General features: G+C 40.3%; 2 protein-coding genes across 4 annotated transcripts; one reads left to right on the plus strand and one right to left on the minus strand.

Moving 5' to 3' along the window:
* The first annotated feature begins 6 nt into the window (after nt 1-6).
* On the plus strand, nt 7-1,619 carry C1GALT1C1 (C1GALT1 specific chaperone 1). The gene has a single exon (XM_085319775.1). It carries the CDS (start codon nt 231-233, stop codon nt 1,185-1,187), a length of 957 nt encoding a protein of 318 aa, XP_085175901.1. The 5' UTR covers nt 7-230; the 3' UTR covers nt 1,188-1,619.
* Nucleotides 1,620-4,898: 3,279 nt separating this feature from the next.
* Nucleotides 4,899-14,462, minus strand: MCTS1 (MCTS1 re-initiation and release factor). Of its 3 annotated transcripts, XM_085319776.1 has the most exons (7): nt 14,242-14,361; nt 13,675-13,774; nt 10,629-10,781; nt 9,838-9,935; nt 8,423-8,556; nt 7,288-7,355; nt 4,899-5,125 (listed from the first exon to the last, which is right to left on the minus strand). In XM_085319776.1, the coding sequence occupies exons 1-7, from the start codon at nt 14,333-14,335 to the stop codon at nt 5,044-5,046; spliced, it is 729 nt and encodes a 242-aa protein (XP_085175902.1). In that variant the 5' UTR covers nt 14,336-14,361; the 3' UTR covers nt 4,899-5,043. The 3 variants fall into 3 exon arrangements, with proteins under 3 accessions (XP_085175902.1, XP_085175903.1, XP_085175904.1); XM_085319777.1 differs by lacking the exons at nt 13,675-13,774; nt 14,242-14,361 and adding an exon at nt 11,445-11,605; XM_085319778.1 differs by lacking the exons at nt 7,288-7,355; nt 8,423-8,556 and having other exon boundaries at nt 4,982-5,125; nt 14,242-14,462.
* Between the last annotated feature and the right edge of the window lie 2,028 nt (nt 14,463-16,490).

Here is a 16,490-nt window from a genome sequence, read left to right on the forward strand (position 1 = left end):
CGGTGGCCGGCGGAGCGGGGAGGAGGCCTGCGGCAGTCCGTAACGCGGCTCACGAAAACGTTATTTGATTTTTTTTCCCCCTTTTCCCTTTTTTTCCGCTGCTCTGAACGCCACCGCCGTGCGGTGCGTAAGCTACGGGAGCGCCGCCTGGGCTCAGGCGCCTCCTGGGGAATCTGCAGCAGCCGGGCCCTTCCCGCGAGTGCGCCAAGCGCCGTTGCTTTCTAGGGAAAATGACTTCCGAAAGCAGCTCCTTCGTGAAAGGACTGGTGCTAGGAGGAGTCTTCTGCGTGCTGGTCACGCTCCTGGGACACGTTAAGCTGGGCCACGGGACTAAGGCACGTCACCACGAGCACCATCACATTCAAGCTCCCAACAAAGAAGACGTCTTAAACCTTTCAGAAGGTGAGCGCATGGAGCTTAGCCAAAGTATCAGCGTTTACTGTATCATCCTGGTGAGACCCAAGGATCTCGGGCACTGGGCTGCCGTGAAGGAGACGTGGAGCAAACACTGTGACAAGGCAGAGTTCTACAGCTCTGAGAAGGTTAAAGTATTTGATTCAGTAGCCCTAAACACAAATGATATGTGGATGATGATGAGAAAAGCTTACAAAATAACTTACGAACGTTATAAAAATGAATTCAACTGGTTCTTTCTTGCACATCCAACAACATTTGCCATTATTGAAAATCTTAAGTATTTCTTGCTGAAAAAAGACCCCTCACAGCCTTTTTATATAGGTCATACTGTGAAATCTGGTGACCTTGAGTATGTAGATGGTGATGGAGGAATAGTCTTAAGCATCGAATCACTACGACGGCTTTCCACTGTTATTGAAGACTCCGACAAGTGTCCGGAGCAGGGAGGTATGATCTGGAAACTTTCCGAGGATAAACAGCTAGCAGTCTGCCTGAAGTATACTGGAGTGTTCGCTGAAAACGCAGAGGACTCGGAAGGAAAAGATGTCTTTAACACCAAATCAGTCAGCACTCTTATTAAAGAAGCGATGTCTAGTCACCCTCAACAAGTGGTGGAAGGCTGCTGCTCAGACATGGCCATCACCTTCAGCGGACTGGCCCCAAACCACATGCACGTAATGATGTATGGTGTTTACAGGCTGAGACCATATGGACACACTTACAATGATGCACTTGTCTTCTTACCACCTGCAGGCTCAGACAATGACTGATGTCTCTTTGAAGAAGGCATGTAACCATGAAGTCAGCCCTTCTGGTGACGTGTGTCTGTACAGACAGATTCCATTTTTGTATCTGATGGTACTGGTAACATTTTTGCACAATAAGGTTTGGTAATGCTTTTAATTTTAAAAGTGGAAAGAACTTTTTTTCTAAAACTTTTATACAGAAATGTTTCTGGCTTTTGACAGTGCTGCAATGAAACGATAAAAGGAGTTGTTCATGTTTGTGATAAAGGAAATTAAATTTATATGGGGTGTTTGTATATGTAAATATTTATTAATGAAAATTCAAGTGAACTTTAAATCTGTTACAAATATTTTTGCAAGATTTTGATTCTTTGAATTCTTTCAGGCATTTCTAGAATGTCTTTATATCTTTCTAAGCTGTACCAATAAAACTGACTACAGATTGATTATCAACAATCAACCTTAAGTTATTCTCTTTGCGTTGTTATCAAACTCATTTTCTGTGGTCTTAAATTTCAGTGGTCTGTAGAATCTTAGTTAATGTTTGTGGACAGTGTAGAGTGATGCTATACCTACTAATTAATCACTAGAATTGATTTTTGTAAAGAGTATTTGTCTTAATTTATTCTTATGGAACTACTCAACTTACAGCACAGATCAGGTTCAGCATATTTCTATGCCTTATGGTAAGATTAAGAAGCAGCAGACAAATGTAGGGAGAATGACCTGCGATCCCAGCCCAAAACATCATCTTAAGATTTAAGCAGCCAATAGGTAGGGTTTCAAATACATGGTTTTGCTTGCATAAAAATAGGGTATTCTGTGTATGCTACTATTTACCTATAAGCGAAGGAGAGGGAAGTACTTACATTGAACAGTAAAGAGACATGTGCCTGGAAATTTTTTTCCATGGCAAGGAAAAGCTCATACCTTCTCTACAACAGCTTGAGCTATGCTGGTTATGCTGCAGTCTCCTATCATTATGTGCAATTTTCTAATCTCTTAAGAGCAGGAAGCAAGCTGACAATATTGTTCCAGAACAGCTTTAACAGACTTTTTAAAGTGACCCTTGGACTTTCATTCTTAACTGGACAAAAGAAAGAGATAACTAAATTTGAATAAATATTTACAAAGTTAGGTAGGCTGTTAGCACAAGAGTAATTGCTCATTTTAAGTTGTGCTTGATATATAAGCATATTAAAATAAAGATTTAGTCTATTAGTTTTCATTCCTGTTAGTGGTGATTATAGTATTACAAGGAAGAAGTTGGTTAGCTGTCAATGCAAGTGTAAAATATTGATGTATTCACAGATACGTAATATCAAGAAGCAACATAAACTTTCACTCTCAACCTTGCTTTGAAAGTGATTCAAAATAGGTAAGAGTACAACAAAGCAGTGTGTAGAACTCCCAAACACTTGCTAAAAAAAAAAGTGCATCTGAAACCGCACTTACAGTTTTATGCAAATTACCAGATCACACTCCATTCTTTCCCTGGTCATAGTAAATAGCGATGCACAACACTTCAATATGTTTACTCCATTTAAAATTCACCTCCCTGACCTAGACATCTCAAGACTTAAGAAGGGTCCTGCAACTGTCAACTACATCTAGGAGCATTACAGGCGTTGGTACTAGGGAAATCTATAAAACACCTGAGAAGATACTAGGTTACAACACCTTTATCCGACCATTTGTAATATCTCATTCTATCCTCAGCTGCAGGAAAACACCGTTGTGAAATGGCTGCTTCAGACAAGAATATCACTATCTCTTTTGGTGGTGTCAGATCCTTCATTTTTTTATGAGAATGGTAAGCAACTGCTCAGACACCCAAGCAAGCTACTGTAGCTCAGCAGTTTAACGGGGCACACTTCACCTCACAATTTGTGCATGTTCCCCTCCTGCTGCCAGAGTTCAGCTGACATACCAAGACACACAAGCGCACAATGGTAGCTAAAACCTAGCTACCATAAAACTGAAGTTAGTATTTTTAACAACTGCAACAACTTGCTTAACTGGTATGTGAATCAATTAAAGCTTGATTTAACTTCTGTTTACAAAATCATTTTTAAAAGGGGGGCTTCACAGTTTAGCATACTCTGACAAAGCCAGACAAAATGAGAATTAAGTACAATTTTGATTTCAGGGGTATTTCCAGAATTTGATACAATTCTGACCTTGCTGCAACAATGGTCTTAGGTCAAGTCAGAATAAGAGCATGAGTTAACAGTCCGAAAGAGAATATACCTTATTTGTCACAGATCTGAAATACACATTTCAAATGAAATATATCGTGATTCAGCAGGGGAAGAAGGAAACAGAAAAGATGAGGGAGGAGAAAGCCACCCAAGTCGGACTGACTAGCTTATTTTATGCACAACAGAACCACTGAGGCACAAACTGATTCCCCATAGTGCTAACAAGGAATACATTTATAGCAGAGTCTAAGCTACATATTAATGCTTACTAGCATTCCAAAGGGAATGCCTGAGATTTGACTGAGCTTCCTTTCCCTATGACACTACTATAATAATCACCTTAAATTTTGTATCCCTATATTAGTAAACAGCTACACTCTCAGACATTTTCAATCATCTTTGCAGGAAGAAAAAAGCACAGATTAGGTAATATTTTACATCTCCCATGTTGTAATTTGACTTTAAGATCAGATTGAGAAGACCTCTGTCACGGTCTTCTCTGCAGAGGTCACAGCACAGGGAAATAAAACATGCAAAACAGCACTGAGACAAGGCACTGTATACAAAATGAAGCTCTGTCATTAATAAAAGTACAAGCGTTAGAATAGAGGCTTCAAACAATAAATGCTTCCAGAGACAGAGTTATGAGTGGTAGACCTTAACATTCCCTTAGTTTATTAAGTCATTCCACAGCACAGGCTGTTTTGCATATGTATAGCTTGGGGTATGCAGTCACTAAACAGAGTTGAGTTACCCAGACAAACACACCGTGCTCTTTAGCCAGTACTGCAGATGTACAGGTATGTAGCAGCGCGCACAAACTGAGATCATTTTGAAGTTCCACCCGAAGAAGAAACTCCTGGCTACACTGATAACCATGTTCTGCTATCATGCCTTTGCTGAGAAATGATATTGTTTCTGTTCCTCAAATAAAAAAAAGCAAATAGGGAATAGAGCATCAGGCACCGATTGGCACATGCTCCAAATGGAGCATGCCCATGAGATCAAACAGTGCTGGCAGGTAGAAACTCGAACATTCATATATATATTCTTTAGATACCAACTAGCAAAAAAGAAATAGTTCACATAAACTAGATTAAGTCCATAAATCCTATACAGATAAATGCATTTTAAGAAGAAAAACCCTGAAGTAAAATACTGAAGTTAATGTTGTTAATAAATTACATTAGGTTAAAAAAATAACAGTTAAAAAAAAAAAGTTTCCACGTTCAGGAAACAGGTTGACTAAAGAGATGTTAATCAGAAGTTAAAAAAAAAAAAAAAAAAAAAAAAAGTTTGAGAGGTTGTATAAACTGTATTAATTGTATTTCATATATGCTTTATATTACTCTGTTAGAAGAGCATAAAAATGTAAACATTTCTTGGCTTTTTCTTCCTATTAGTCTGAAACAGTTTACTCACAGTCCATGCATGCTCTTTCCATCAAGTATCTTCAGTGACTAAAGACTTGGCTTCAAGACAAAAAAATTAAGAACTGTAATGAAAAATCTAGAAAACTATTGTAGCCTAACAGTACTTTCGCACTCACTTGATTTATTTAGCATAGCCACAGAACAAAGTAATTTGTACATTCAGTCACATTAAAAACAGAAGGAATTACAAAGCAGTCCACATTTAATCTAAGTGCATTCCTTTGGAGTAACACAGTTCCTTTTGTTTCACTTGTACGTCTTCATATGCCAAAGGCCATCATTTAAATAATGGATATTTTCTATACCAATCCCTTTGTTGACCTTCTCACTGTAAAACAAGGAAAAAGGTATTCAAGTATTAGTCAGTTAGGTTAAACATTAAAGCAGTGAAAAAAACACGATAGTTAAAGTACAAAATATAGTATTTATCAACTGAACAGGCAGAAGCTATCACCATAAAGTCATAATATCACACAGCAGCTGGAGAAGAAACAATAGTTATTACACACAACCACACTGCTGTATGATAAGACGACAATGTTTGCTTCCAGGTTTTATCAGCGACGTACTACTGTATTTCTTAACAGCTTCTTTGTGGGAGACAGTTCTTCACACAACATTTTTGTTAACCATTTCATTCCTCTGTCAAACTATTATACAAATTGTGAGTGACCCTTCTCCCAGCACACACAGTGGTGTAACACAAAACAGAGCTGGAATGCAGAATTCAACAAATTCTGGTTCTAGATGTGCTACCAACACAACCAGAGGCAGGTGACCTGCTTCTCTCCTATTGCAGGGTATCTGCCCACTTCATAAAGAACTGCAAATGCTAAGTTCACATGCCAAGGACTTGCAACATATTGCAGTTGGAGATTATCCCTCTACATCTTGTGAGTCGTATCATCTTTCAAATATAGTTTTGTGCATCTCCACTGGATTTGCATTTATCTTTTCTCCAGAACACTATTCCATGAGAGAATCTAGTTTTGTCACAATAAGCAAGATATTCTGGGACTGAGAACAGGCCTCATTCCCCTGGAGAACATAATTTGCTGTATTCACAACTACAGTGCCCCATTACCCTGACAATTTGCTCAAAAGTAAACAGGAAAAAATTACTGGCTTACTGGAAATAAGTAACAAGTGGTTGTATTATGCATCACACTCACTCCAAATAACAGAAATCACACTATTTCAGCTTTTTGTTTTATACTGTATCATGCGCAACAGTATTCTAACAGGCTGCACAGATTGGTATCATGTCATTTTCCTCTTCATACTGCTCTTTCCTCTTCAGCTCATATTGCTTCTCACAGGAACTGGATATTCAGCTGTTACGCTGCTGAATTTGAACAGTGTTAGAGATATTCTAGGTCTGCAGTGATCCCAGCAGGTCACACATAGAGGGGACATAAGTAGCTGCATCTCCCTTCTTCCTAGCTACTCTGTGAGTGTTTTGAAGGCACTATGAACGTCCTGAGGCATGCAACTCCTCCGCAGCTAAAGCAAGTCCAAATTCATGCTGCTGCAGTCCCATTCTACTTTTGTCCTCACTAACGCACTTCTGCTCTCCCTCATACTACCCGTACCACCTATGACTGTGCAGTGATCCAGTGCAGAAGATCATCCAGCTGAGAATTATCCCCAAAGAGTGATTTTTTTTTTCAATCACAGTCAACTTTCTCACCCACACATGTCCTGGAAGCAGCTGGAACCAAAGCAGGCCAAACCTGCTAGGTGCAACTTGCATCTTACTATTACAAGTCATAGAACTTAAAATCACAAAATGATTTAGATCCTGATAGCTTAGCGTTAGTTGAATACTAAATACAATTAGCATCCATTCCCTTCCACTTAACATCCTCTCTGCCTTCTCAGGTAATTTTTCACTTGATGTTTATCCCTTGGCTGACACTTCTACAAGAAGCTTAGCTAAGCTATTAAGCATGTTACACAGGAATGCTGCGTGTGGGAGCAAGGCAGAGAAAGACAGCAGGTCACAGAAAAAAACCTGGCTGGTCAACCAAGAACCAGCAGGACTTCGATCTGTTATCCCTGCAAACAAAAGCACTTCAGTGGTTTCAGATGCCCTCAAATTCAAATCACATATCTTGCCTAGTCCAGCTAGTAAGTAGTCCATATAGATTTTTCTTTTGTTCAGCAAAATTCTTGAGAAAATGTGACCAGAAAGGAAGAAATATTAACATTCAAAGGCATTATTGATGTTGTGTCTCTTAAAAATCCACATTCTGATAAAAGAACTGTTCTGATTCCATTTGGTAGATAAATAAGGAAGATATTCTCCATCATTTCTTCTCCATATTGAATATTAATCACCAGAATGAAGGTCTAAATAAATTCTGTATTTGAAAGAAATAAGCTGCAACAGTGACTCAGTAACCTGGGCCACGGTGCTTCTATTCCAAACTAACACAGGAATTATGACACGGATTATATTTCTTTTTTTTTTTTAAAAAAAAGACTTACATGTCTTCAGCTGACATCTTCATTACTCCCACACATAATGCATGTTGTTTTCCCTCTGCCATTATTGCCTACAAATTATTGCTAAGGAAAGTATATTTTTATTTTTAAAACTATTCCAGAAAAGTAAAAGCAATAACATGAGGAAATCACTTCTCAAAAAAGTATCAAAATCCCTAGTTGAACTTTTGCCCCTGTAAGTAATTCTAGAGCACTGGCTTATGAGATAAGCAAAATAACGATGTTGTATTTAAGAGCCAAATCACCTTGCACAGAACATAAAACATATTTATGACCCTCAAATACCAATTACATTAAGAAATAAATAAATAAATAAATAAATAAAAGGTCTTCCAGCACTACACTTAATTTCTTCCTCTGTACCAAACAAGGAAGTTATAGACTCTCCCTTTCTATGACACTATTACAACTACATGAAAGTCCATTTCAGATTCCAAGGTACAAAAGAATAGCAAAACAAATCTGAAAAAGTAAGCATTGAAATCAGATGTATCATTTTTAAAGCTCAACAACATGAGGCATTAACTGCTGATCTTTTCCTACAGCATCTGAGTAACAACAAAAGCAGCAGAGTTTGATATTAACAAGATTGTATTTGCTCTTAGTTCCTTTCTTAATAAAATAATAGGCAGGAGTAAATTAGAAACTTGTGAAATGAGAAAAGTATCATAAGATGCATAGAGCAAAATCCTGATTACAGCAAAGCTCATCACAAACTTCTCTCCACACTCAGTCAGAACTGGACCAAATTCTACAACTGAAGGAGGTACAGGATTAAGGTGGGGAGTGGACAAATTCCATTGTACCTCATCTCTTTGCACAGTTCTGCATAAATTCACAAAGAGGCTCCACTTATCCATCAGATTAATGAAACAGCATCTAACTTTAGTGAGCACAGCAGGAACTTATTTTGGGCTTGGAACACCACACTAAGTAGAAGGAATTAAGAACAATGCTTACTTTGCCAAGTAACATTTCATTATCTGCATCTCTCTTCAGCTTATTGGTTAATCCATGAAATGTTATTAAAATCCGAAGTAATTTGGATGACCAGATGAGAAAACACAAAGAAATTTACTCATCTCACAACAAGCAGTAATTCATCATTAAAGGATACAACAACAGTATCAACAGCAGCAGGGTAAAGTTTTGCTCCAGGAGATGTCAGGCCAGGGCACATTATATTAGCTCCACTTAGTACAAATTTAATCGCTCCTTTATCAACCTGCTGATGTGGTAGAATAAATGGATCTAGGAGGGGAAAGATACAGTGTTACAATAATACGGTAAGATCACAATATGAACAACTCATTACCAAGTCAGGTTAGAAGGGGCAGTTCCAGCACAGTTTCAGCACTGTGCTGAAAAGGTAAGAAGTTTCAGAAACAATTACCAGAGCTCTTGTGGAGCAGTACTGCCCCAAAGGGCATGAGTACTGTTTTCCTAGTTCACAGCTCTTTCTCAGAGCCTAAGACTAATCCAGAACTAAGCCTCCTGCATACACCTGGAGCCTCTATACAGAATAACAATTTCAACAAGCTTTCATAAATGAAAACAATCACTTAAGTGCCCACATACAAAGAGCCTTGAATACTCCAAATTACAGGTATAAACTTTACTTTTTCATTTAAGAGATTAAATAGGCCAAAAAAAGGGCCAGACAGACAAAAATTACGAAGGCTGTCAGCTCTCTCAGCCATTCAAGTGTCCACAACTACTTGAACTATTTCAAACAGTTTTCAAACACTGGGATCTGACTAACATCTTCAGGAACACCTGCGCTCATTGGAACCACAGCAGTATAATCAAGAACAGTGAGAATAGCAAAAAGAGAGATTCGGTTTTAAAAAGTTAAAACTATGCAGTATAAATTCTTGAAGGAGAGAAGTAGTAATAGTAATATTTCTTCACTGTGAGAGTGACAGAGCACTGGAACAGGTTGCCCAGAGAGGTTGTGGAGTCTCCTCTGGCGAGATTCAAGACCCGCCTGGATGCAACTTTGTCTACCATGCTCTAGGTGACCCTGCTGAGCAGGGAGGTTGGACTAGATGATCCCCAGAGGCCCCTTCCAATCTTACCAATTCTATGATAAACTCTAACTGATATTTAAGAATATTTTTGTAGGAAGCACCTACAAATATCTGAAGGCAGCAAAAAGAGTTTAAAGAAACATCGCAAGAATAAAGATACACAACATGAGGCAACAGGACCAACAAGAAATTTAGACTCAGTCTTAGGGAAAACTCTCTCAAGAATTTTTATAGCACTTTGTGCAATTTAATTCTTAAAAATGGAAGTTTGAGTTGCTTAACATCTAGCATTATAACAATTCTGGAGAAAGCAATCCATGTAAGCAGCTGAAATATCAAAGCAATATAGTACATCTTCTAACCTGGAACTTATCTTTAAGATATATTCTGCAACCTATATCTGCATGTAACTAAGTTCTTTTTAACTCAGTTCTTCAGAAGTCCTACTGAATCCTGCACTCACCCTTTTCCTCCCAACCAGAACTGTCCTCAGGAAACTTACATTTGTGAAGTAACCTTAGGGTTGGGTAAAAAATCCCTTCTCTTTGCCTGAAGAACAGCAACTCCCCATTCACAGTGAGGATTTCTATATGTTCATGACTGCAACACAAGGGGAAAAAAAAGGTGTTATTCAAATAACTACATAACTCCGACATTTTAAGCGAAATATTTCAGATCACATAGTCAGGTCTGTCTTCACATCTAAGAGTTAAGGCAGTAAATTAACAGGAAAACGTGGAACAAAAAAATATTATCCTATGGTATGCCCTATTCTTCATTTTCCCCCTGCACATTTTCTTCTCTCCAAAAAAGATCTGAAAACAAACATCCAGCAGTTCTCAATCTGATCTTTTTTCCCAAAAGTTTCATATAAAGAGCATTAATGGGAAAATCAGCAAAAATATACTACCCTGTATTCCCCCCCCAAAGAAAAAAAGAAATCCAGCCTAAAATTAGTAAAAATAAGGCTAGTGGAAGCTATCCAAATAAGCCCGAACTTTCATAGCCATAAAGCTGAAAGCTTCCCTTACAAGACTGACCCCTGAAGAGTCCCCAAGTATGTTGTACATGTACTCATTACTAAGTGGTATTATTACTTTCTTCAAACATCCTCATAACAGGCTTTGAAAGCATAAGCACATCCAAATTTTATGGCTTGGTCATAACATGCACAATTAGAAGAAGTGATACACACTTCTCAAAACCATTAGGTTAATCTACTAGAGAAAGCAAACATATGAATAAAGCAATCCAAATAGCTTACAGAAGTAAGACAAGAGAGAAGAAACTTACCATCTTACTATTTTGACAGGGTCTTTCTTTGGCATAATCTGATTTAGCCATGGTTCAATAACAGGAAACTGATCTATCAGCTGATTCTTAATACCTTTAATAACTGAAGTCTTCAGCTGGATGCAGTTTGATACATTCTCCTTTTCATCAAATCTGCAAAGTCAGTGAGAGCATTTCAAAAAGCAGAATTTGCTGCCTACAAGATGCCACATCTTTTAGTAGCATTTTAAGAAATACCTGCAAATTGGCTAAAACAATGTCGTAGCTGTTCAACTTTTGAGTCTCGGAGATCGTTCACAGGGCTTAAATTTATCACCTGGAGACACTGGGCGTGGGATAGCATAAACTGTCTCGCTAGCGGCCTGTTTTTCCCTCAAAACTTTTGTTTATGTCCGTGAAACAACTTTAATTGTCTCACAGCTATACCTCGGCACACAATAGTACTTCATTCGTTATTCAATTAGACTTTGCCAATTACCCTAACTTCCACAGCGTTGTTCAGATGCGTTTACGAACTGCCGTTCGGCTTTACCACAGGCACATGAATCGCGCTTTGTATTACCCCAAAGCTTAGGCAACTTAAAGATCTCACAATAACCAAATAAATAAATAGACAGCTAAGTAACTACAGATACGTAACTACGCGCCGGACCAGCCGCAGCCCGCGGGGCCCGGCCGGCAGGAGTGGCCCCGGGGCAGCGCCGGCCTCCCCCGCCCCCCGCGCGGCCCGGCCCGGCCCGGCCCGCACAGCTCCCCGCCCCGCGCGGCCCGGCCCGGCCCGGGTGGCTGGGCCCGGCCGGATAGCGCCGCACTCACTTCTTGAACATCCTGGGGGCGGCGGGGGCCGGGCGGGCGGGGGATTGGGGCTGGGGCTGGGGCCGGCCGGGCGGCGGCGCGGGCGGCCACGGCTCCTCGCACGAGGCTCCCGTCCCGGCCCTGCCCTCCGCGCCAGCCGGAAGCGCCGCGCGCTTTACGGCCTGTCGCGCCGCACCATAACAACGCGGCGCGCGCAGCCTCGCCCCGGCGCCCCGCGGCGACTACAGCTCCCAGGAGCCCGCGCGCGGCCCGGCCCCGCCCCGCCCCGCCGCGCGCCGCCCGTGTGGCGAAGGCCGCCGCGCAGCTCTCGGCGGTTAGACGCGAGGCGGTGCCAGCCCCGCGGCCCTGTTCGCGCTCTCCCGTGTGATCACCAAAGCAGCTGTAGGCAAGGCGCAGTAACAAGCGGCAGCTGCTACCTCAGGCAGCGCTACTGCGGGAAAGCAGCGAGTGCAGCAGCAGACCGAGCGGCTGAAAGCCACCTGCTGTACCTACCATAACCACGCCAACGCGTATATGGCATATATGCACAATTACAGCAATCAAAAGAGGCCTTTGAAGAATAGGCTCGACTTTAACAGGAAATTCAGGGAATGCCACTTCCCAAGTCCTTCACCACGCCTTCGTTCGTGGCCTCGGCTCGCCAGCGCTCCCTCACCGGTGCCCTCTCCTTGCATCCCGGGCGGCGTAAAAACACGCTCCCAGGGAGCTCGGGACCGCAGGCAGGCGGTATTCACCCGGCAAAGACAAAATCCCAGGAGATGAAACGCGAAAGCTCAGAGAGACTAACAATAAAAGTCAGAGAAATTCACGGCAGGCACACCGGCACCCTGGAGCCGCCTCCATTTATCTACCGCATTCTTTTAACCAGAAAAGCCTGTCTGCATAGTTTTTACGATGACACAACTACTTTCAAACTCAGCAGATGCCTAAGAGCCAATAAGTATCAGAGGGAAAATTTTATTGTGATTTCTCATTGCTGGTCAGTGCAACGTTAAAACAATCACATTTACCAGTAAGCAGCACAGTTCAGATAATCACATAAACGTTTATACGAAAGGCCAATTTAACCTGATCTGCATCTCTGCCAAAACGAGATTGGTTCCCGCATTGAACCATCAGTGCTTTTTTTTTTTTCCTACCTAAATAAATTAAATAACAGGGAAAGTTTCCAGTCAGCTACATTAGGCCAACAGACTCTTAAAAGGAAGCAGTAAAAATCCTTTTTCCTGACACCATATACACACTTAAATTACTCTGCTTCCTTCATAGTTTTAGAAAAACTACTGTGTTCCACTTTCTCAGTCTGTTCCACAGCAGCTCACATTATCTAATCGAGGCTGTCAGAACATGCTCTCCTCACCCCAGCACATTCTCCCAGTCCCTCACAAAAAACTAGCTAAAGGACCTGATTTACCCAAAAAATAAAATTGACTCTATCCTCCCACAAAAAGAAAGGTTTCCACCTAGATCAGCCCAGGGAGCAGGTTCAGAGAGCTACAGCCCACAAGCACTGCTGCTACTGCAGAGGACTGGATGAGCTTAGGAGCGGCACTATAGAGGAGCCCACGCTTAAACAGGCTCAAGACATCTCCCAACTACACTCTCATTCATCTCATAAGCTCATCAGTTCTAGTTTGTTGGTTTTGATCTAACCACATGAGAGTCAGACTCCTATTTTCTTTCAAACATCACTAGCCCTTAGCATTTTGCTCATTTTTATTGTTCCCCTCTGAGCCTCTCCATTTTTGCAAAGCAGTTATGCCCAGGATGGCTGCAGCGCCCCAGCACATCAGCTTAGCAAGCAGCACTGCTGGGGCTGCACAAGAAACAAACCTGAATGCCCTCCTCGGAGCATTGGTGCTGTGGGACTACTGGGAGTTACAGCACTATTTTTGTTTCTCAAGACAGCAAGATACAACCTGACTTCAAACATGGCATTGTTCTATTAAGAAATTATTTTTACACAGTCACTTTTGAAAGTAAAATCACATTTTTAAAAAGAAGTACCTTATTTTTTGCAAAAAGGCATTTCAGCTCAAACATGCCACTTAAGCGGGTAAAACTCTTTAGGCATTTTATGCACATATAAAAATAACAGTAATAGTCAAGGCAATATGAATTAAAAATTAATTTTCAAAAAAGTCACTCTCCCCCAAGGGCAAATGTATTTTCTAAAAGAGTTTAAAAAGTTCCCTTGCAAATGCATTCTCAACCTGTAGTAGGTATGTACCTGCCTCTGATGCAATAGCCACGCAGTGGATGGACTGATCCAGTATTACCATCCTCATGTTCCTGATTCCAATAAGATTTTGTCCTGACCTGCAAAACTGCTGCAAAGGATAGACTTTAAGTTTAAAAATGAAGTAATTTCTTCAAACTGCCAAACTATTTTTAAAGTATTCAAACTGATCAAAGATACTTTGCTTGTAGTTTTGTCAAAGCATATGTAAAACCCCACATTTGTCAGAACATGAAGAAAGATGATGGATGGAACAAGAAGTCATCTCATTTTAAGATCTTTAGCATGCCTTTCTGTCATATTATTAGCTATTACACAACACTGTCTTTATTTTGCTTTCACAAGAACAATTTGCTTATTTGCAGATATAGCATTGTTTTCTCATGTATTATACTACTTTGTAAAAAAAAAAAACTTTCAAAAGTGAAAGAGTTAATACTACTACAATTATTTAAATACAAAATGTGTTTAACAAGAAAAAACTGCAGATGCCTTCAAACTAGCGACGCAGAAGGCATTCTTCCCCAGTTTGAGAACAGGAAACAAGGTCCTACCTACAGGATTGTGAGAGGTGTGTTTGCTTGTCAAACAGTGGATACTGGAGCCAGTCAGGAAATCTGCCACAGGAAAAGGTGACAGGGCCACATGCCATGCTTCAGGGTGGAGGAGCAAAACATACCTGGTCTCCCATGAAGATCTCAACTGCCAAACACAAAAATTGGTTCTGGTGCAGACAATTATGTTTTACAGTGTTTATTGTGGATAATAATGAAATTCTGTAATTGTGAATAATAATGAAAACTATAGATAGAGGATTTTATCATATTGTTCTTTATCTCCTTGAAGAGCAAACATGCATGATTTTGTTCTTTATGCAGTGAACTGCAAGAGCAGCATACATAGGGGCCACAATTCTTTTTTCCTTTGAGAGCAATGGAAACATTGTCTCTGACATAAAGGGGAGAGAGAAAAGGACTAAAGAGATCAGGTCATCATTTTGCTAACTGCTACACAAAAGGAAATCAATCAAGGATGTCAATCTTGGTATTATATAATTAATTAAAACCTAACAATTAAGAATAACTGTGGCTATACAATATAAAATCGAGCTTTTATAAATGGTAAAATTTATTCAAATTGTAAAATACAGAGTTAGGAACATACTAATATTAAAAAAAATAGGAAAAGAAAGAATCATAGCATTATATAAATATTCAAGCATTTAAATGCAAAACACACTCTTACTTTGTCTCATCACTTAAAATAGTAAGCTACAATCCAAGATCCAATTTTAACTAAAGCACAATAACATTCCTCATACTCAGATTAGAAAGTGAGGGAAAATTTCTCACACCGACAAACTATTCCATACATTTTTTGCATTCCTCAGAATGTCATTTTTAATAATACTTTGCAAAGATAACAATCCTTACTGGTGTGGTGACATTTTAAAAATAGTAGTGAAAAATTCATCATACTCTCACACACATTAGAAACCCAAGGCAAAAACTCTTACCCTCAGTAACTCCTAATAAATAGCACATTTCACTGAAGCCCTCTGAACCACTGGTTTCACACAAGCATGAAACAGCAAGATCAGTTAATAATTCTCCAAAAATGGCTTTTTTTCACCCTGGAAGCTCTTGTTTCTTTTCTTCGGAAAGCTGAATTCACTCTGCTCATGGGCTCCCTTCAGAGCAGAGCTAATCTCCAGTTCGGTCTCCATATCTCCATTTTCTCTTCCAAATACACAGGCTTTTTGTTGGTGTGCACAGGCTTCAAGGTATCTAACTCCTTGCCTAATATAAATTTATTTGCATAAAGAATTTTGGAAGAATATCTTTAGACTAGAACTTTGTAACCCAGCTCTCATCGCTACTGAGCCTCACCACCAAAAAGCTGGGCACCATTGCTCTGGTTGCACAGTTACTTTTTAGTAACAATTTTAAAAGCATGATACCTAGCTAAGACTGGCCAAGCAACTGGGACATCTAGCAGATAGTTTTACAACCCTTCCTACTCCTAGGAAGATCTCCTGGTAGGATCATATTCTACATATGATGGATTCAGAATTTTTCCTCTTCTCCATCTGTCTCAGTGGAAATGAGGAAAACTTGACTGTATAATCATTAGAGTTTTGCTTACCTAGCAAACCTGTTTATTTCTATTGTACATGATTTGGAATGTAATTCGTTAGTGCTTTTGCAACTATATAACTTGTTCAGCATCCAGTCAGAAACAAACTATTTTTTTTTAACTGGAAAAAGTACTTTTCTACACAACTCCATGATTAGGTTTCAGGCCTTAGGAGCTGTCTGACAGTTACTCAGATAGCAAACATGCTCCAGAAAAAAACTCAGGAAAATTACATTCATTTCTGTACAAACCACTTTCTGTCAAGACAAGCTTGTATATCTTTTTCTGTTAAGAACACAACTGCCAACAGCCTTCCCCTGAGGAGCTCCTCTGCCCGAAAGGCAGGTGCAAACCCTCAGCGAGGTCCTGTGAGCCTCTCTCCTGAGACAACACCTCACAGCTTGTTCCGTCACTCTTTCTGCAGCTGTTTTTCAGCCCCGATCGAACTACAGTATTCTCGGAGAGTTCACATCTCCCTTAATAACAGAAAAACACCAGCATCACAGAGAGCCGCTGACAGCTCAGGGCCCGTGTCGGCCCCCGAGCTCTTTTTTCGGAGTGCTACGCTCCGGGCCAGCGCCCGCCCGAACACACTAGGCAGCGCGATACTGGGAACACAACGGTTCTTATGTGTTTATGAGGAGCAAAGACGAAACCTCTCCGTCTCCGAA

The sequence above is a fragment of the Rhea americana genome, unplaced genomic scaffold (genome assembly GCF_003343005.1).
Source record: "Rhea americana isolate MKP2758 unplaced genomic scaffold, rheAme1 scaffold_6, whole genome shotgun sequence".
In the NCBI taxonomy this organism is placed as follows: domain Eukaryota; kingdom Metazoa; phylum Chordata; class Aves; order Rheiformes; family Rheidae; genus Rhea; species Rhea americana.